Source organism: Betta splendens, chromosome 4 (genome assembly GCF_900634795.4).
Source record: "Betta splendens chromosome 4, fBetSpl5.4, whole genome shotgun sequence".
In the NCBI taxonomy this organism is placed as follows: Eukaryota; Metazoa; Chordata; class Actinopteri; order Anabantiformes; family Osphronemidae; genus Betta; species Betta splendens.
In genome coordinates this window covers 15318924-15337005 of record NC_040884.2, presented here as the reverse complement: position 1 = coordinate 15337005, position 18082 = coordinate 15318924, and the positions used below count along the sequence as shown (strand labels likewise).

The 18082-nt window shown below is 46.0% G+C and overlaps 1 protein-coding gene across 6 annotated transcripts in view; it reads left to right on the top strand.

Annotated features, from left to right (window-relative positions):
- The window catches only part of LOC114854046 (myosin-3-like), a 70824-nt gene that overhangs the window by 27710 nt on the left and 25032 nt on the right, over positions 1–18082 (top strand). For all 6 annotated transcript variants that reach the window (XR_003785723.3, XM_029148097.3, XM_055508351.1 and 3 more), the window contains 10 exons: positions 8183–8350; positions 9099–9278; positions 13060–13143; positions 13383–13550; positions 13646–13729; positions 14360–14527; positions 16188–16376; positions 16509–16739; positions 17635–17736; positions 18000–18076. Coding sequence is in view for 5 of the 6 variants with exons in the window: in XM_029148097.3 (XP_029003930.1) it covers positions 8183–8350; positions 9099–9278; positions 13060–13143; positions 13383–13550; positions 13646–13729; positions 14360–14527; positions 16188–16376; positions 16509–16739; positions 17635–17736; positions 18000–18076 (1451 nt within the window). In the remaining variant the exon portion in view is untranslated. The remainder of the gene's footprint in view (positions 1–8182; positions 8351–9098; positions 9279–13059; positions 13144–13382; positions 13551–13645; positions 13730–14359; positions 14528–16187; positions 16377–16508; positions 16740–17634; positions 17737–17999; positions 18077–18082) is intronic.

Sequence of the window (18082 nt, the reverse complement as noted above, 5' to 3'; positions counted from 1 at the left end):
AGGATGAAGGATTGAGCTGTGGATTGCTTATCTGTTTAGCCCCCTCACAACATAAACTGACAAATTATCATGTTGAACTAACATGCACACAGACCCACACAGACACACACACACACACACACACACACAAATATATGTGCCAAAAAAACTAATAACATGGACCTTGTTATTAAATACACACAGACAAACACAGACGTCATATAAATGTCATTTCGCAGACGCAGACAAACGCCTGCTATAGAGAACGTAAACAGCTGCTCATCAGCACAGTCGTATTTTCATGATTGCCCAAAAGAGTGCAATCAGTCTCATTTGTTTACATGTGCAAATGTCAATACCAGATATAAGTTGCAATTAACTTGTTTTACACTGGGAACTTATGTGGACGTGATCACAGACGTAGCTGTGCGTGATATTTAAGACAGATCCGTAGGTTTTGACGTGTGTTCAAACTGAAGTGCTTCTTGTTTTCCCTTAGCATTCAGATGCCGCCGCGTTCACTGTGGCCCGCTCACGCCCGTCTTCCTCCCCCGTCTCCCTCCGTCCTCCTCACCCGTCTGCCTGATCACTTGCCGCTCGTCGCGCCGGAAAACACAAAGTGCGGGAACTTGGCGGCGCGGAGGGACGCGCGCGTTCGCGCTGACGAATGGCAGCAATTAGATGGGGAAACCAAGCATGTGAGGACGGAGGAGCGCCGAGGGGCTGCAGCCGCCGGATGGAGCGCGTGTGCGCGGTCCAGATGCACTTGTAAGGTTTTTATGCTTTTAATGCTCCATCCGTGCGTCTAAACATCAGCACGGTCTTATATGTCACTGGACGGCTGCTGTGGTCGGGTGCAGTTAGTTGTGGGGCATTAACATTTGCAATCATGGACCACATGAGAAAATATCTGGATTACAACATTATCACTTTGCGAAAAGAAAAGAAAAAAACGACTCATGGGACTAAAGCTGCAGCAGAAATGTTTTTTTTTTGTTTTGTGTTTTTGTTTCGCAGCAGCCGCACTTTTACGCAAGTCAAACAAAACCTTAGGAAACGTCGAGCGGGAGAGAGCGAGAGCCTCCATCTGAGCCTACAGAGCTGTTTAACCTGGTGACACCGAGACCTTGAGCTCTCTCCGCTCTTCCTGGCGCTTCCCGTTGGAAGAATAACCTTTTCACTCCAGTCGGAGCAGCAGTCACTTCTCATCTTCGCCTCATGTTGCTCCAATTCATCTCTTCAAGAAAATTCCCGCACTGCAGCCTCCCTGCTCCAAATCAATCGCATCCTTTAGCTCAACACGTGTTATCGAATAAACAAATACCGTCGGCCCGCACTGAGGGTATCCCTGCTTTTACACTGTCTGCTTACAGCGCATGCCTTTGCAGACGTAAAACACTTGTTTTTAATCATTTTCTGGCAGAACTGAGAGTCTCCTTTTTATCTCCCTTTCATATTTATTTCTAACCTTGCTGATGAGATGCCAGCGCTGTACTTCATCGTCACAATCCACTATTCATAATATGCTACAGTCAAGTAATAAAGTAGAGCCAAACCCGCTCTATTCACACTTTAAAAGCACCGTGTTACCACAGATTGTGAGTAACAAACATTTTCGAACGGCCCCACGGTTCCCAGGCTCCACTGAAGTCTGCTGCACCCGGTCCAACTTTCCAAACATACGTCACGTAGCTGTCAGTCCTTCATTCCAAGTATTTGCGCGGCGTGAAATGTGTGCGAGGGTGAAATTTGCGCGTGTTTGTGTTATTAACGGTTTTCGCCTCTCGTGCCAACCCTTTTTTTTTTCCTGTCGCTGCCTTGATTTATCCTCCCCTCCGCGGGATCGTGCAGATTGTTTTGCACGCAGGTGCGTGCGTGCGTGCTCGGATTCGTATTTATGACCGGTGTGCGGGACGCAGCCGCTGATGAATTACTTCACTTTTGATAGGCTGCATCACAAATCATCCACATATTATAACCGTTCTCATGTTAATAAGTGGCATTGCGTGCGTGCGGCTGAAAGAGTGAGAGAGAAATGGGAGGGGCGTGAATCCACATGTCTATAGAATGATGCAAGCTGTTATTTACATATAGACTAAATCCTCATATACTGTATGTAACCCATCCTTAGTATGTACTGTAATGTATGTGTATTGTCTGAGGTACTCTGTGTGCGTTTGTGACTATGGTAACCCTGTATCGCTGGTGAGCTCATTTCTCTCAGAAATCAAAGTTAAATGGGTCATCTATCATGAGAATATGTGACTGGGACACTTGTCTGTGCTGCGTTCACTGTGCACAGACGCAAGGTGTGTGGTGCAAGGGCAGCGTGCACGCTGTCCCGCAGCTGCTGTGTGTGTGTGTGTGTGTGTGTGTGTGTGTGTGTGTGTGTGTGTGTGTGTGTGTGTGTGTGTGTGTGTGTGTACGCGGCGGCCCCCTTGTCTTTGCCTGCGCTATGATTAATGGTTTACATTGGGCTGTTCACCCATGCATGTTTCTTGGTTTATCGTTTTATGCTGTCTCCAATTAAAGCTCCATAACTTGAGTGATGGCTTCACGCCAGTGTCCATCAATAGAGGCCATCTGCGGCCTCATGCATTCAGGATATGGAAGCCACACACTAACTAATATCCTCCCGTGTCAGGGCCATCGGGCATTTGGTGTGTAAATATGTAGATGTGTGTAGCTGATGCCTTAATATCAGCTGTGATCATGTTTTTGCTTCTGCTCTTTGAAATCTTATTTACCAGTAAATTCAGAATAACTTTAAATAAGATAATTTTATCAGCGGTGGGATGTTGTCGTCTTAATGCCATTTCTCTCCTTTTTCCATTTTATAAGCTGAAATCCTGACAGAAGAGTAAGTAGTGTCGTCCTTTGTTGTGTGTCCATCATGTGTGGGTGTGTGGGTGTGTGTGCTGTATCAGTGCCAGCGAAGCGTTGTGGGGATACACTGGGTGTGCGCGCTTGTACGTGTGCGCCCTGCGCGGTTATGCACGCGCAACACAATATCATTTCACGCAATATTATTTCTCATATAGCTGTAATGACATTAGGCCGATATGTTGATTATACTGTCAGCAAACAGCAGCCTACTGATTGGGTTAGCATATTACCTTATATCACATCCCTCCATTCATCCCAATGTGTTTTTTTTTTTTTTTTATTGGCCTCATTTTTCCAAATCACTTCCCACTTCTCCGGTTTCCTGGGCAAGGTTGCAGGCTATACAAGCAGGTGATACGTTGACAGGCTGGGGGGGCACAACAGAGCCGCGGAGGAAAAGCTAAAACCTCGGAGAGCGGGTGTTGCAGGGAGAAATATTCAAGTATCGGTTTTAATCATGCTGCTGTAAACGCGAACGTGTGCAGCCGGGTTGTGCGTGTGGCGGTTTCTACTGTTCTACCAGTGATGGTGCTTTCTGTGAGCGTGTTTAACAGGTGTGGATGGTGAAGGGGAAAAAAAAAGGGGGTGTGATTTACAGATGATCCACAATGAGAAAGGGGGAGGGAGGCAGACTTCAACTCAGATTGTTAGAGAGAATGAGATTTCATTTGCAGCTCGGACAGTGAGTGATGACACCTATAGTGTGTGTGCGTGTGTGTGTGTGTGTGTGTCGATTACAGATCTGTGTACAGTAAATAAGAGACCAACTGTGTGATTTCTTGTGCATTTCGCCCATTTTTCTAAGCGTTGGAGCTTAGTAACAGAAAACCAGCTGCAGCCGACATATAGACGCCGCCCTACAGAACACGTACAGTGGATTCTGTCTGTTTAACAAGCTGCAAACACAACACACCGCAGGCAACACTAATGCTATGTTAAAACAGAGATTGCCGGTGCGGTTTGACCGTCAGGACGGGAAGATTCGCTGCAAACTACTAATGGCGTTATTGGATGTTTGCACCACTTTTGCAGGTAATGATTTAGCCAAGCGCGCTGTGCTGCGGCACGCACAGGCAGCAAATGGGAAAAAGATAACAATAACTCACATTGGCCGCCCCTAATATATAGGCTGCTACACCATGTCATGGCTGTATGACACTTGGAGGAAAAATGAACTGTGGTTATCTGGAAATTAAACAAGGAACTGATTTAATATGCAGCCGCAGCTGAAGGGACGGGGGAGGGGAGAGCAGGTGGACCTATAGATGGAGGGGGGGGGGGGGGGGGGTGGGGGGGGGCGACGGAGATGAAGGAGATTAATCAGTGATATCATCTCCATGGGTATTTAGCTAACCACCATCCTCAGCAGTTTAGGCGGCCCGTGAGGAAGCTCCTACCGGTGCAGCTCCTATAATAAACCAAGCCCACCAGATCACCATGCAGAGTGCAGCACACAGTCACACACACACTGACACAGTGATCACACATCAGATTTACAGCTCATCACCTCCAGACAGGCTCTGTGTCATCTACGGTCCCCGCTCTGCTGTGTGTGTGTGTGTGTGTGTGTGTGTGTGTGTGTGTGTGTGTGTGTGTGTGTGTGTGTGTGTGTGTGTGTGTGTGTGTGTGTGTGTGTGTGTGTGTGTGTGTGTGTGTGTGTTGCAACCTAATTTATGCTCGTATGTGCGGGAGCTCTAATCAGAGCACACGTCGCCTCTCCTTGTGCGTCTCCACCACCCATTGTGTGCGTGCACGGCGAGAAAGAAAAAATCAAATCACGGTAACAATCTCGGCGCGATGCGCTTGTAATTTTTTACCTCGGTATTGATATTCTGTTTTCTTATTAGGGTAGTTCCACGCAATGTCGCTCATAACTGATTCTTCGGTAGCTTTCACAATAGATGAGCCTGGACTTTACACAAGCATAGAAGTGAATGATGTGATGAATCCTGCCGCGACTAGATTATATCAGTGAATGGATGTGAAACGCTGAGGGGGCTGGAGATGCCACTGGGGATGGGCAGCACCTGACTGTACCTTGCTTCATCTGGCTTCAGGAGAGCAGGGCCACTGTCCAACCCCATGAATATATGGACTGACTCTTCATTTACTGGGTGTGGCTCATCTCGTCTTATGTTGCCTCATCTGTTTAACACCGCAGAGCTTTTTAGCAAATAAAAATCCCATTGCATTGTGAGGCTTTGCCTATCGTTTCCCGTCTGACCCCCTGGACTTCTTTGAGCTAATTTAGCTATGCTATCCTAGCGCCTCAGTCAGTCGTCCTCCCACTTATTTCATACCCTTTCAATTATACAGATTACCAAAGCCGCCAGAGCTTATTGAGCGGTCCTTTTGATTCAAAGGCAACCTGGCCCGTCGAGGCGCAAACACCGGCAGAGATACACGCTCGAACACACAAGTGCACACCACTTGATCTGCATATCATTATGCTTTTGATCGGATGCCAAGGTTTCGCTGAGAAAGACATCCGAGTCAAATGGAGCGAGCGGGTACACAACACCTGTAGGATTTGTGTGTGTGTGTGTGTGTGTGTGTGTGTGTGTGTGTGTGTGTGTGTGTGTGTGTGTGTGTGTGTGTGGGCCCGTGAGAGAGGCAGCTGTGAAATCTGCACCTGCTTAATTCAATTAGCTCCGTTAATGTATTCACGCCGCCTGCCAAAAAAGCGCGGCATTAATGAGCTCGTTAGACCAATTAGTTAATTAATTGTCTGTACAGCGGCGGCTTCCCAAAGAGCTGCGTCTTCATTATCTGATGGCTGCCTCCTGTTGGATCGCTGGATGGGAGGCGACAGCGCATCGCCGCGCTCGGCGTGAGCAAATGTCACGTATTCCTGCATATACAGTAGGCTTCTGTCTGTCGGCGTGCGGCGCGCTCAGTGGCACAATATGGTGGCCAATATCAGTGTGCATATTGCAGCGAAAGGTTATGTGGGGGCCGTCACTCCCACAGGTAAAGACAGAGCCGTCCTCCTAGCCACTTTCTAATCTCTCTTTTATTAGAAGTTAATATCTCGCCTGCTCTTTCTTACTCCACACTCCCACCTGCTTAGAAATGGCCCCGCTCCATCTTTTTAATTCAATTATATTAGCCACCCTCTCCCTCCCTCTCTCTCTCTTTCTCTCTCTCTCTCTGTGCCCATAACTCCACAACTCACATCACTTTCTCACACTCATTGCCCCCCCCAACTCCCCCCGCCCCTGTCTCCTCTCATCTGAGCCCTCCTTCCTTTGTCCTCAAATGTTCCATTTCTAGTTATAATCCTAGGTGGAGGATAGACTTTGGCCAATCAAGGATTTGTGCAAGCTGTTCTCCTTTTTCTCATCTGCCTCCGCCTTGGTGGCGAAAACATATGATGGCTAGAAGGAGAGTAAAATGAAAAGATAGGAGGAGGAGGAGGAGGAAGAAGGAGGCTGAGGGCAGGAGTTGAGAAGAGGACCCCAGGGGCGGAACTTTGATTGCTAAAGTAATGAGACTTGATCAGATTGAAGTTTCTCTCTCAATAGGGGCTCTGCTAATATGAAAGTCTAAGGCTTAAGCACTCATTTGAAATAAAATCACAAATCTGATATTCTTTTCTCCGGACTTCCAGCCGAGGTCCTATATGCTCCCCCGCTGGAGAATTAAGACCTCACACAGACGGCATGGGAACTTTTAATCATCTGTGATGGCGGCAGATCTGGAGCTGAGAAAAATCACTGTAACATATTAATTATGTAACGTGGAGAGTTTTGAAAGTCAGGGCCGTTCAGGTGAGGAGAGAGACATTAGCTTTAAGTAACTGCCCACTGCAATGTGACATCATGGAAATATGTTTGGACAATGACAATAACTAATGTGTGATGTGCAATTAAACTAATTGTCTGATAGTTAGTTTAGACAGGTTTAGAGATACAGAAAACTAGTTCCGTTAGTCAGTCAATGTGGCACATCATTGAAAAACCCCAGGTGCCTTTGTAGAAGTCGTCCTCTGCTGCATCAGTCATTCAATCATTGGCTCTCGTCGGTGCTCTGTTGCATTATTTAGGTGAAACCTGCTCTAATACTGCACATAAACAAGAATAATCAGTGGATCCTCCCCTATTTACTCTCTTGAACAGTATACGGTACTTTCCCTGAATCTAAAGTGGGCTTTTCTTCGTGTACAAGGCTGAGTGAAGAATAATAATCTACTGTAGGTACATAAACAGCTGTTCAGCCCTCGTGAGCTACACCTAATCGTTCTATTGCAGGTTTTACTGTACAAGTAAGGTTTGAGTGTAATTTATACATATACAAAGTTTAGTTTTAACATACATAAAACAGGAACTATCAGTACTTACACTTGTTTAATATTAATAGTAATAATATTTAAGACTCATGGAAAATCTGCTGTTTTGCACCATAATCGTTTTTCATCTGCTGCTTCATCGATGGCTTAACATAAAGGAGACAAACTGTTGCCCTCTTACTGTGGGTAATGTGGTATATTGCGCCTTTGTAATCTACTGGGCTGCAACTCTGGAATGCACACATTTAGTTATTGTCTCCATTGTGTGAAACTTACTTTATTTCCCAGTAGTCGCGCTCAAATAGTTAGAATATTCAGACTTAGGAGTCATCTTCGTTCCGTGTCATAATACCTGCTTCGTTGCTTGTAATAGTTGCCATCCATTAGCTCCGCTGTAGATGAGTTAACTGCATAAAGGATCACCTTTATCTCACTGCTACAATACACTGGATGATATATATACTGCACAGTCTGGCACACAGTCTGCGAAGGAGGCAGAGGTGGTCTGCATCGGTGCCAAGGCGCCGCCACAGTCCAGAGCTGAACAGATGTCTGCCGTGAGCGGGGTCCGTAGTTGTAACGCTGCCTTCAGGTTCAGCCCGTGCTCCCTGAGACTCCTGACTACTCTAACGTAGATGTCATTTAACACAGTGCTAACCACAGGCCCCACAGCAGTTCATCCTCTGTCTGCTACCTTTGAACCCCCCCCCCCCCCCCAATTATTACTTAAGCTGTCATTTCTGTATCGTAACACAGAAAGAGGATTATCTTTCCTTCAGTTTGGCACACGTGCGTGACGTTTTCCTTCCTTCCTCTCTCTTCCTGATGTGTTTTCATGATGCAGGTGGTCCGGTTTTAAGGATGCAATGAGGATGAGGCAGAAATAAAAAAAAAAAAAAAAATTCAAACAGATGACTAAGTAAAAAGTCTGCGTACATTAGAGGTTTTGCGTGGCAGCAGTGTGAAGGAACCAAATGTATTGTTATATAAGTCAGTGGGCTGCGATGCCTGTGTGTGTTTGCGTGCTAGATCCAAGGCAGAGAGGAGCGCGTGAGGCGGCTGGACCAGAATGTGGCTGCGCTGCGAGCCTCCCAGGACTCCCTGAAGAGAACGCTGGCCGTGAAGGAGAAGCACACGCGGCAGCTGCTCCGCGACAACGCACAGCTCCGCGAGAGCCTGGCGACGCTGCGGAGCCAAGTAGGTGCCTCGTCCCGCTGCCCGCGCGGGGGACCAGCAGCCTTCTCGAAATCCAATCCAGCCGGGTCCACGTGGGGATTCCGCTCGTTGTTTTACTTCCTTTGCAGTTAATCATCCCTGCTTCCTCCCTTCCCTCTCTCAACCTCTCTCCATATTTAATAACGCCATCTTGGCTCCGCAGAGGGTTGGCTCATCGCGCAGGAGCCATGTTCATAAGAAGTCCATGAGTGGAGGAGGGGCTAAACAGAGTTGGTTTCTTTATTCTGCCTTTCGTTATTTTTATTTACATCATTCTTTTTTTTTCGCATTCTTCGCCTGTTTTCCTCACGTCCCACTCGTCCAGTATCACCTTCAACTCAACGAGAACCATCGGTAATGAATGGGAACATTAAAGACTCATATGCATGATGGATGGAATGGCCTTTAGCTTCCTCTCGTTGTCCTTTCTCTCTTCTTCCCTCTCCCGTCTCTTCTTTTCCTCCTCCTCTGCTACCCTCTAGGTAATATCAGAGGGGCGCGTGGCACTGATGTGTTTTAGGCTTAAATTAACCCATTTACTGTGTCCTTGACCAAACCAAGTCATTCATCTGCTACCAATGTTTTAGTGGTACAATGAAGTACATTCAGCATGAAAGTGTGTTACTGCTGCTAGAGTCGCCCTCTTCTCCTCGTGGGCCTGTGTTTCTCCCCTCCTCACGTGCCAAACTCCATTTCTCTTTCTTTCCGTCTGTCTTCGACAACCGCTCAGTCGCAAAAGAGCGAATGCACGTTGAGCCACATCAGCGAAGCCCTGGATCAGAGCAAAAGCTGTCTAGAGGCGGAAAGACGGCAGAGGCAGCAGATCCAGGACCAGCTGCACCACAGCAGCACAGAGGTAGAGCGACTTCAGAAGGAGCTGGCAATGGTGCATCACGCAACTGAAAAAAAGGTAATTGGTTTCCTGTTGAAGGTCTTTATTCAAATATCACATTATGAGCCCTTGCTTGTCCAACTTTACCTTTTTTTTGTATCAATTAAAATTCGACAAGAGCATTTGACTTCCACGTTTTTGGCCGCGTATTGTTGACATTGATACATTATTAGCGAGTTGCTCACATGGTCAAAACACATTTTTCCACACAGAATGGACAATGTCAGCGAGAAAAATGGTTCAAGTTAAAATACGCAATTTTCCCCACGCGACGGGTGAAATATAATATTCACTTTCATGTAACGCATTGTCTTTCACCACAATGGGCCCTGATAAGAGGGGTCGCACAGGTGAGGGATTCATTTAAATATTCTTTTTTCAAATGTAATATTCACTATGACAGGCATTGTCTATTTCGACAATGGTGCTGATAATAAGGTTTTAGATAGTGGTTAATGGGATGTTCAGATATTTAGAACCTTATTAAAAATGTGTTATTCGGCTAAAGTAAAGAATTTCTTCTCAATTGGTGCCACGTTGACAAACATTGTCTCTTGAAAGGTTCCTTTCATTAATTTGTGATGAACGGAACGGATATGTTAATGTTTACAGGGTTTGTATTTAAGGCACAATTCACCAGGTTGAAATACACTTTAAGCAATTGCAGGATTTCAAGGGCTGGGATTTGTAAAAAAGCTACTCACAGTGTTCCTTCATTCCTATTCATTGGCCAGCAATTCACTGACTGTACTCATTTAGAGATTTTTTTATTTTTTTTTAAGGTGAGGGTCAAGGTCAGGATTTTGTTTGCGATTCCTGGGGCTATTGTTGCAATAGTCACTCAGTTTATATAGCACTCATTTAAAAGACTACGTGCTCTATAGCGCATGTTATGCAGCAAATGGGCTTTAGTAAAATAACATATTTTAATTAAAATTTTCTGAGCATCTCTTTCACTTCTTTCAAGTTATTCTGGAGGAGTGAACATGTCTGAATAAGCCGATATTAAATAGTGGACCGTAATATGGGCCTATTTTTGCTGATGTATAGAGTGTTAAATTACCCGTGTGTGTGTGTGTGTGTGTGTGTGTGTGTGTGTGTGTGTGTGTGTGTGTGTGTGTGTGTGTGTGTGTGTGTGTGTGTGTGTGTGTGTACTGGCGTATGAGAGGTTGTGTCTTTCATGTTTGGGCTGGACGGACCATTACGTACTGTCCAGGGATCCAGTTTCTGCTCCACATCTGGATCTGCTTTGTGGACCAAAACTGCTTTTTCTCTGATCTATTACTAACTCAAACTCTCTCTCTCCCTCGCTCGCCCACTCACCCCCACGTGAACACTTACTTCATGCATTCACTCATGCACACTTCATTCCGCAGTTGCATGGGCAGCGTTAGCGGTAGGTGTGTGTTGGGGGGGGGAGCGTGTCTGCTTCCCATTGACTGTAAGTGAAACTGAGGGAACTTTATATTAAGTATTTTCCTCTGCAACGCTAAATGTCCTAACATTAGCACAGCTGAACAAACACTCTCCCCTTCATCTGAAATGTACTCTGCTGATTCGCTCTCCCTCTCGCCCTCTCTCGCTTCGGATTCTTTGCTCAGAAGAACAGAATAACAGTTTGCCTGTACCACAAACCTTAGTCCTCGTACAGATAAGGACGACCAGCACTGATTTGACTCGAGGAGCCTGGAAGCCAGTTCTCCACTGCTGCATTCTGCATCTGGCCAGCGTTTCTCGACCTCCAGTAGCAGGTTGATTCTGCAACTGTGGGATCCAACAAACAACTAAAGCAACAGAAAACAGTAAACGAAGTTCAGTAAATGAAAACACTGAATCACTTCATAGCTTTACACCACTCTATGAAAGTGATGTCATTAACATCACTGGGCCTTTTCTCAGAGATGATCTGTTTCATCTCCCCAGGATGAACAGGAGGCTCTTCAGCTAAAAGCTCAGGTCATAAAAGTGGAGGAGAGCAAGAAGGGTGCGGTGGAGCGCTGGGTTGGGTTTGGACAGACGCTGGTTCTGCTCACGGTGCTTCACAGCTCTCAGCGGTTCCTCCATCTCCCTCCTTCCTCGCTTGATCTCGCTTATTGCTCATTTCTTTATCTTCGCCTTGCAACTTCTTCCTTACCCCCCCCCCCCCCCCCCCCCCCCCCCCCCTTCCTCCCGCTACCACCACCCCACCCCCAACTGTTTAAATAATATTTCTCCCCCTCCTGTCCTCCTCTCTCCACCCCCCCCCTCTTTTTTCCCTCCCTCTCTTTATCTTGTCATTGCCTGTCAGTAGGGATTCTGTCTGAGTGTTGTGTGCGTGCGTATGTGTGAACACATTGAGACTGAGATACACTTAAGAGCTCATTGATTTAAAAATACCTTCGATATTGGAGGTCCCCTCCTGCAGATTTGTTCAGGAGCTTATCACACACGCGTAGACATGCACGTAGAGATATGCATAAACCAAAGCACCACTCCAAAGTTTCTGCTTAAACTTTGTGATTGACCTAGTTAGCGCGTCGTTTTGACAACTTGTCTGTTTTGACACGACATCCTCCAGTGTTTATCAACATCCATTCTGCCTATCACACGTTCACATTGGGAATTCATGCGCGCACACACACACACACACACACACACACACACACACACACACACATAAAGATAAAGATAAATCAAGCTAAGATTTAAAATTGTCAAGTCGCTAGAGCTGCATTAGTGAACAACCAGCATTTGAACGCGTTAAAAAGGTTCTGGTCATTTGTGTGTCGTCGTGTGTTAGTTTGTCTGGCCTCTGTGCAGAGCAGAACCCAGTCTGTTCCACTCGTGTCCACTGTGTCAGATGTCTGTACGGCGCTCAGCCGTGTGCATGGTGGTGTGCATGAGGTGTGGGGCTCTTTTATCCCCACTCCTCTCGCCATAGCTCAGGTTTAGTGTGTTTAGCAAAGCCTGGCTGCTGACGGCCAGAGGTGAGAGGTCAAAGAGCCAAGTTAACTCCATCAATCCCCTCGGACAGTTACAAACGAGCCCTCAACTCCGGTCAAAACAACCCCTGGATCATGCAGGACAGGCGGGAGGTGGGGGGGGGCTGAAAGAGGGGAGCACCAGGTTTGACTCAGTTCAGCATGAAGGACAGAAGTGGAGACCGTGTTTAGAGTGTGTACTGGTAGAAACTGCAGCACAAATAAAGAAAAGAACAGTGTCCTTATTTGAATTTTGGTGAACTGCTCATCATTTAAAGTTTCTAAAGGTTTGACAAGAACCTAAGCAGCGACAAAAAATATGTCAGGAATTTATTTACAGTAGCTCCAAATAAACAGCACATAATGGCAGGTACCTGATGGAGAACAGACTCAAGGAGTCTAAAACATTTTCTCCAGCCAGCTTGTGAGGAATCACACACACACACACACACACACACACACACACACACACACACACACACACACACGTTTTTGGCATAAAACTAAGGTCAGCCATTAATACCAGTCACCAAGACAAACAGACAAACATCCAACTGTCAGACGCGCTTTATGCTCCAACCAAGTACAAACAGCCATTGCTGCTCTTTCATCCACCCACCATTTAATACAAATACTACGATAACGGCACTGGAATATTTTATCTCAAGTTGCGTTAACGGTGACCTAAGTTCCACTTCTCCCCAAGACACAGTTTGTGTTGCCAGCAACACAAGGAGATATAATTGTGTAAATATTGTATCATCAAACTGAACATCTGTGTTTTGCAATGTAAAAAAATGTGTCTTTACAGCAGGAGGACATTTGCGTTTGTCTTCCAGATACAAAAGAGAGAACTCAAGATTTGTGCTCTGGCGAAGGAGCTCACGGAGAGTAAGCAGCATCGCTCTGAATGTCAGGAAGAGGTAAAAATAAGAGCTTCCTTCTGCTCGGTGTTCATTTTACCATATTAAAACATTTGTTTACAGATGATTATGTTAAATAAATGTGATATTTGAATGAAAATTCTCTCTTAACGGTTTGTCATAGCTCAAATGAAATCTATTTTCACACTAACTATCAGTTGATGTTGTGACTTGTTTCATTAGTTTTCCAGAGCAGTGTTATTTAGGCGTGTTTTCTTTTTCTTTACTGTGTTTTCTAGTTGTTCAAGAAGGAGAAGGATCTGGAGAAAGGGTGCGAGGAGAGGGACGAGCTGAGGGTCCAGCTGGAGGCCCAGAGCCGAGAGTGTGTCCTCCTCATCCAGACCAGAGAGAGGCTGGAGGCAGACCTGGCTCTGAGCCGCGAGAGGGTCCACACCTCGCGCCTGGAGGTCCGTCGCTCTGCCTCCGCTAGCGTCTGCGTGCGCCCCGAAACCTCGAGCTGCAGTAACGCAGAGGGCTGAATCTGTGCTGTGTGTGCGTGTAGGTTCGAAGCAGAGATCAGTTCATCGTGCAGCTACGAGCCGAGGTGACGGCCGCTGAGCAAAAGCACTGGGCCGCGCAGGAGCAGGTGCGTCTGCTTGTTTACGTCCATGTTCATTTGCGCTTTTAGAATATTTTTATTGTAATTTTAGTGGTTTCATTGTTGTTGTGATTCTTATAGCTATTGCCGAACAGCACACAATTTATAAAACATCGCAATGCTTCTTTTTTCAGATTTTCACCTATTTTTTGAGGTTTTGTTTCAGGGCTTACCTTCAGTTCTAGGTGCTACAACAAGGGTATTAAACCTGCCTAACGCTTTTATTTCCTTTCATATGCAGAGGCTAGGTTGAGTGAGCACCCTCGTGTTTTTTTCCAGCAGTGCTTTACACCCACAGAGTTGCACACATCCACTCGGGGGAAGTGCCCGAACCGGCAACAGTCTTCTCCTGTTGGCTAGCGAGCAGCACTGGGAGGTGTAGCACCTTTCTCAAAGACTCCTCAAAAGTTAGAGTGAAGGCAGGGGGGAGTTGTTACTCATTCATGTCTAGTGTGTCCGCAAACTCCCAGCTGATCCTGAGACTAAACTGGGAAACTCTTTGACTCAAGGCTTATTCCCTCATTTTCGGCTCCCGCCGCCCCTCGCTTCCTTCTCTTTCCGTCGGTGTGTGCTCTGTATGCTTCTACCTTCCCTCTCGTTCTCTTTCTTCCTGCTCAGGTGGCATCACTGGAGGATGAGGTAAGGCATTTGAACCGCGATGTCAGAGGACGCCAGGAAGAGGCCTCTCAGCTAAGCAGAAAAATCAGAGATATCGAGCAGCTCAAGGAGCAGAAGGAGAAAGAGCAACAGGAGCTGCACGATCAGCTTCGTATTAGTCAGCAACAGGTGAGGAAGCATTCTCTCCCCTCTCCTGCTGCTCCTCTGCGTCTCGCCTTCAGGTGAAATCTATAGATTAGTTCAACTCTGACCTGGAACGGCGTCACAGGATTAATGCAAAACTACAGAGGAGCGTCATGCTTCACAGGCGAACGGAGCAGAACAAATCTCAGCTCAGCCAAATGCAGAGCGAGCTGCAGGTGGAGAATCAGGGGTCGCAGGACTCAAGGACGCGTTAAGTGTGGCGGGGACGTATTCAGTTGTAACTGGAATCGCCGGAGCCACAATTCAGCAAAACAGGCCATGCACAGCTCTGGTGCTAATCTAGTGAATGATATTAAAGCAGAACCATGACTCTATGCAGCTGAGTGTGAGAGATCTGAATCTTTGCAGACAATTAGCCGGAGGCCAATGGGTTGAAACAAACTGGACCCTTTGCTTTGCTTTTTGACAGAAACATATCATCTAAATGACAGGATGAGCCCTCTGTTTGTCAACCTCTCACATCCAGTTGGAACCACACATGAATCCAGAGGGGAACATAAAAGACATCCAATAAAAGGAAAAGGAGAATAAAGTTATTATGAATTGATGGTTGACTTGGGCAGTCAAGTGACAGTCATGAATAACTCCGACGGCAAAGCAAATGAGGTTTGTCAGGTCATGAGGGTCAAAGCGATGTGTTTTCTATCAACTTTAATGAGGGTTATTTGTTTCCTTAAAGCACAAGCTACTGATTATGGTCACAAGAAAGCCATGGTGTTCCCATTAAAGCTTGTTACAAGGCCTTTCATCCAGCCACCGAAAGAAATAGTAAATCCACCATTAGTGTTCTGAGTCTGATGCAGTTGATACATTAAAGGGAAACAAATACAGCCACAGATGAGAACAAAGTAACACAGTCAGGCCTAATAGGTGAAGTTGGCACATGTATTTTATATTGTCTGTGTTTAACAGTACGACTTCAAAATAATTTCACTGCGTAACCTTGGGTAGAACATGCATTACAGTTACAGTACATGGGGTGAGTTAATGATTTTAAATAGTCCACACCTACACAATCCTCTCCTCTCCTCCGGTTGTGTCTCTCTTTCTTCTCGCACTCACTCATGCTACCTTCAGCCCAGCGTTAGTCCTGGATGGGCTCAATTAATCCCCGGTTAAACCAGGCTGCGGTGAACCACTGGAATCTAACTAGTTGGCTGTCATTAGCCGTAAACCCTCGTGTTCTGATCCAGATTACAGCGGGATTAACGTGGATGAACTCAAGCTGAGTGTTAGAGCGGGTTTAACTCTCTCAACCTCTCCCCTCTGGAAGGTGAGCTGTGGTGGGATTCCTAGTGTAACACCGGGATTAAGCGTGGTTTCACTTCCTAGGTCCCGCTTGCATTATGACAGAAGTTACTGTAGAGCTAGCAAAACCCTGCACTGTCATCTGTTAAAATATAGAAACATTACCAAGGACAAAAACGTCACATTTGCGTTCAGAGCCGACAGGGCTCGCTTAGGCGCGTTTAGGCGCTCCAAAGCATCCTGTAAAGCATCTCCTTGCACTGTTTGCTGCGATATGATAATGATAATGGCGGCGCTTTGCTGTAATAGATTCAAAGTTTATTTATTCCTCGTTGTACGTGCATACATCAGGGCTTCCCGCTGCTTTATTCATCAGTTATTGGCGTCACATCAGCAGCTGAAAGGAGCCAAGCAGGAGCTGGAAAATGCCACTCTGCAAACCCAGGAGCACAAAGAAGCACTGGCCGCTCTGAAACAAGAGCACGCGGCGGTGCTGGAGAAGGCGAACGCGGTTCAAGGGCAAGTCGAGCAGTTGGAAGAGGAGCTGCGTTATTCACAGCAACAGGTAGCGTGCGAAACAGCAGCACACTCAATTTCCATTTGCTCCAGACATATTTTTACCGCTTTCATGCAACGCGTCTTTAGGCCTGTGAAAATATGCCATCGCCCCCTATTCACTGTGTTTAATATCTGACAGCTGAGAGAGTCTCAATTAGCATCTCGTTCAGTGCAAAAAGAGCTAGTTGAACTGGAGCGGCGCCACCAGGAAAAGGTTGGCCAGTGGGAGAGCTCACGGGAGGCTCTTGACCGGCTGACAGATGAGCTCCAGGCCAATCAGAACCTGCTGAGGGACAGTCGGCATGAAGTGGAGCACTTCAAAAATCGCACGGAGTCCCTGCGGGCGCAGGTGGACGCGCTCAAACAGCAGGTCGGGACACACATTAGCTGACACGCATGCACGCAGTCATTTATCTCCGCGAGCAGATCCAAAGGCTTTGTTTTTTTTTAAATGATAATGAGCAACATTTCAAACCTTTTTTGTGATAGGACTTCTATCACTCTTCATTTTGCAAAACATCTGCTAAGTTACATCATTTAAAGTAAAAAAATCGGCATTATTCCAATATTGATATTGTTTGTAAGGATGTGGTTGGATCTGCAGTTCTCAATAAGAAGACATTGATTACAGTTCCCCCATCACTGTTGTGTGAGCCCGTGCATGGGTGTTTCCTCCCGCGTGCGCCATCATACGCATGCATACAGTACGTCCACGCCGCCATGGCTCTGTGGATGTGTGCAGTGGCCTGTGTCACTTAATCTTTTCTCCTCTTTCTTTCTGTTTTATATTTACTGCGTCAGGCAACAAATGAATCATCTTTATTACGGAGAAATTTAATTTGGATGATCTTAACTGCTGCCGCCAAGGTCAGACAGGCAGAATGTCATTTTAATCCAATCAACTTTAATCTGTTGGTTATAAAAGAGTTAGGCTGTTGAAGAATGGCTGTATCTCTGGCCCTTTATTACACTAGCTAATGACTTTGATTGTGAGGCACCTATCAAGAGGTTAAAGGTTCTTATGGAGCTTCACGTCCTGCTAATTCTCTCCTTCATGCCACCGCTGGGTTCAGCTAACCCTAAAATGCCCCCTTTTACATTTGCAGTGAAATGAATTAAGGCTTTTCTAAGCAGTGTTTTCGTGTCTTTGTTGTTTGCGTTTTTTGCCCTTACCTTTTACTGTAAGTATAAAATTGATCTGCAACAAGCTATATAGATATATATCTATCAATACATATGTTACTTTTTGCCCTTTCTGCTCTTAGAAACTGATGTTGGAGCAGGACCTGCACCTCTATCAACAGAGTCATTCTCATTCTGATGATGAGTACCTCAGTCTGGCAAAATGCTCTCAGCAGCTCCAACAGGTAAGGCTTGACTCCTGCTAAATATGATGACACAATAAGGACCAATGTAACAAAGATAGGTCTGAATTTAGATTAGAATTTTTTTTCAAATAGATTAGCAAAAAATTAACGCTGCATACCAGCATGTTTTTAATAATGCTGGTATAATAGTGTGTGTGTGTGTGTGTGTGTGTGTGTGTGTGTGTGTGTGTGTGTGTGTGTGTGTGTGTGTGTGTGTGTGTGTGTGTGTGTGTGTGTGTGTGTGTGTGTGTGTGTGTTTTCAGCACTGTAGTGAGCAGGTGGAGCGCTTTGCTGAGTGTGAAAAGACTATTCTTCACATGAAGTCAGAGCTGGAGCGACAGTAATA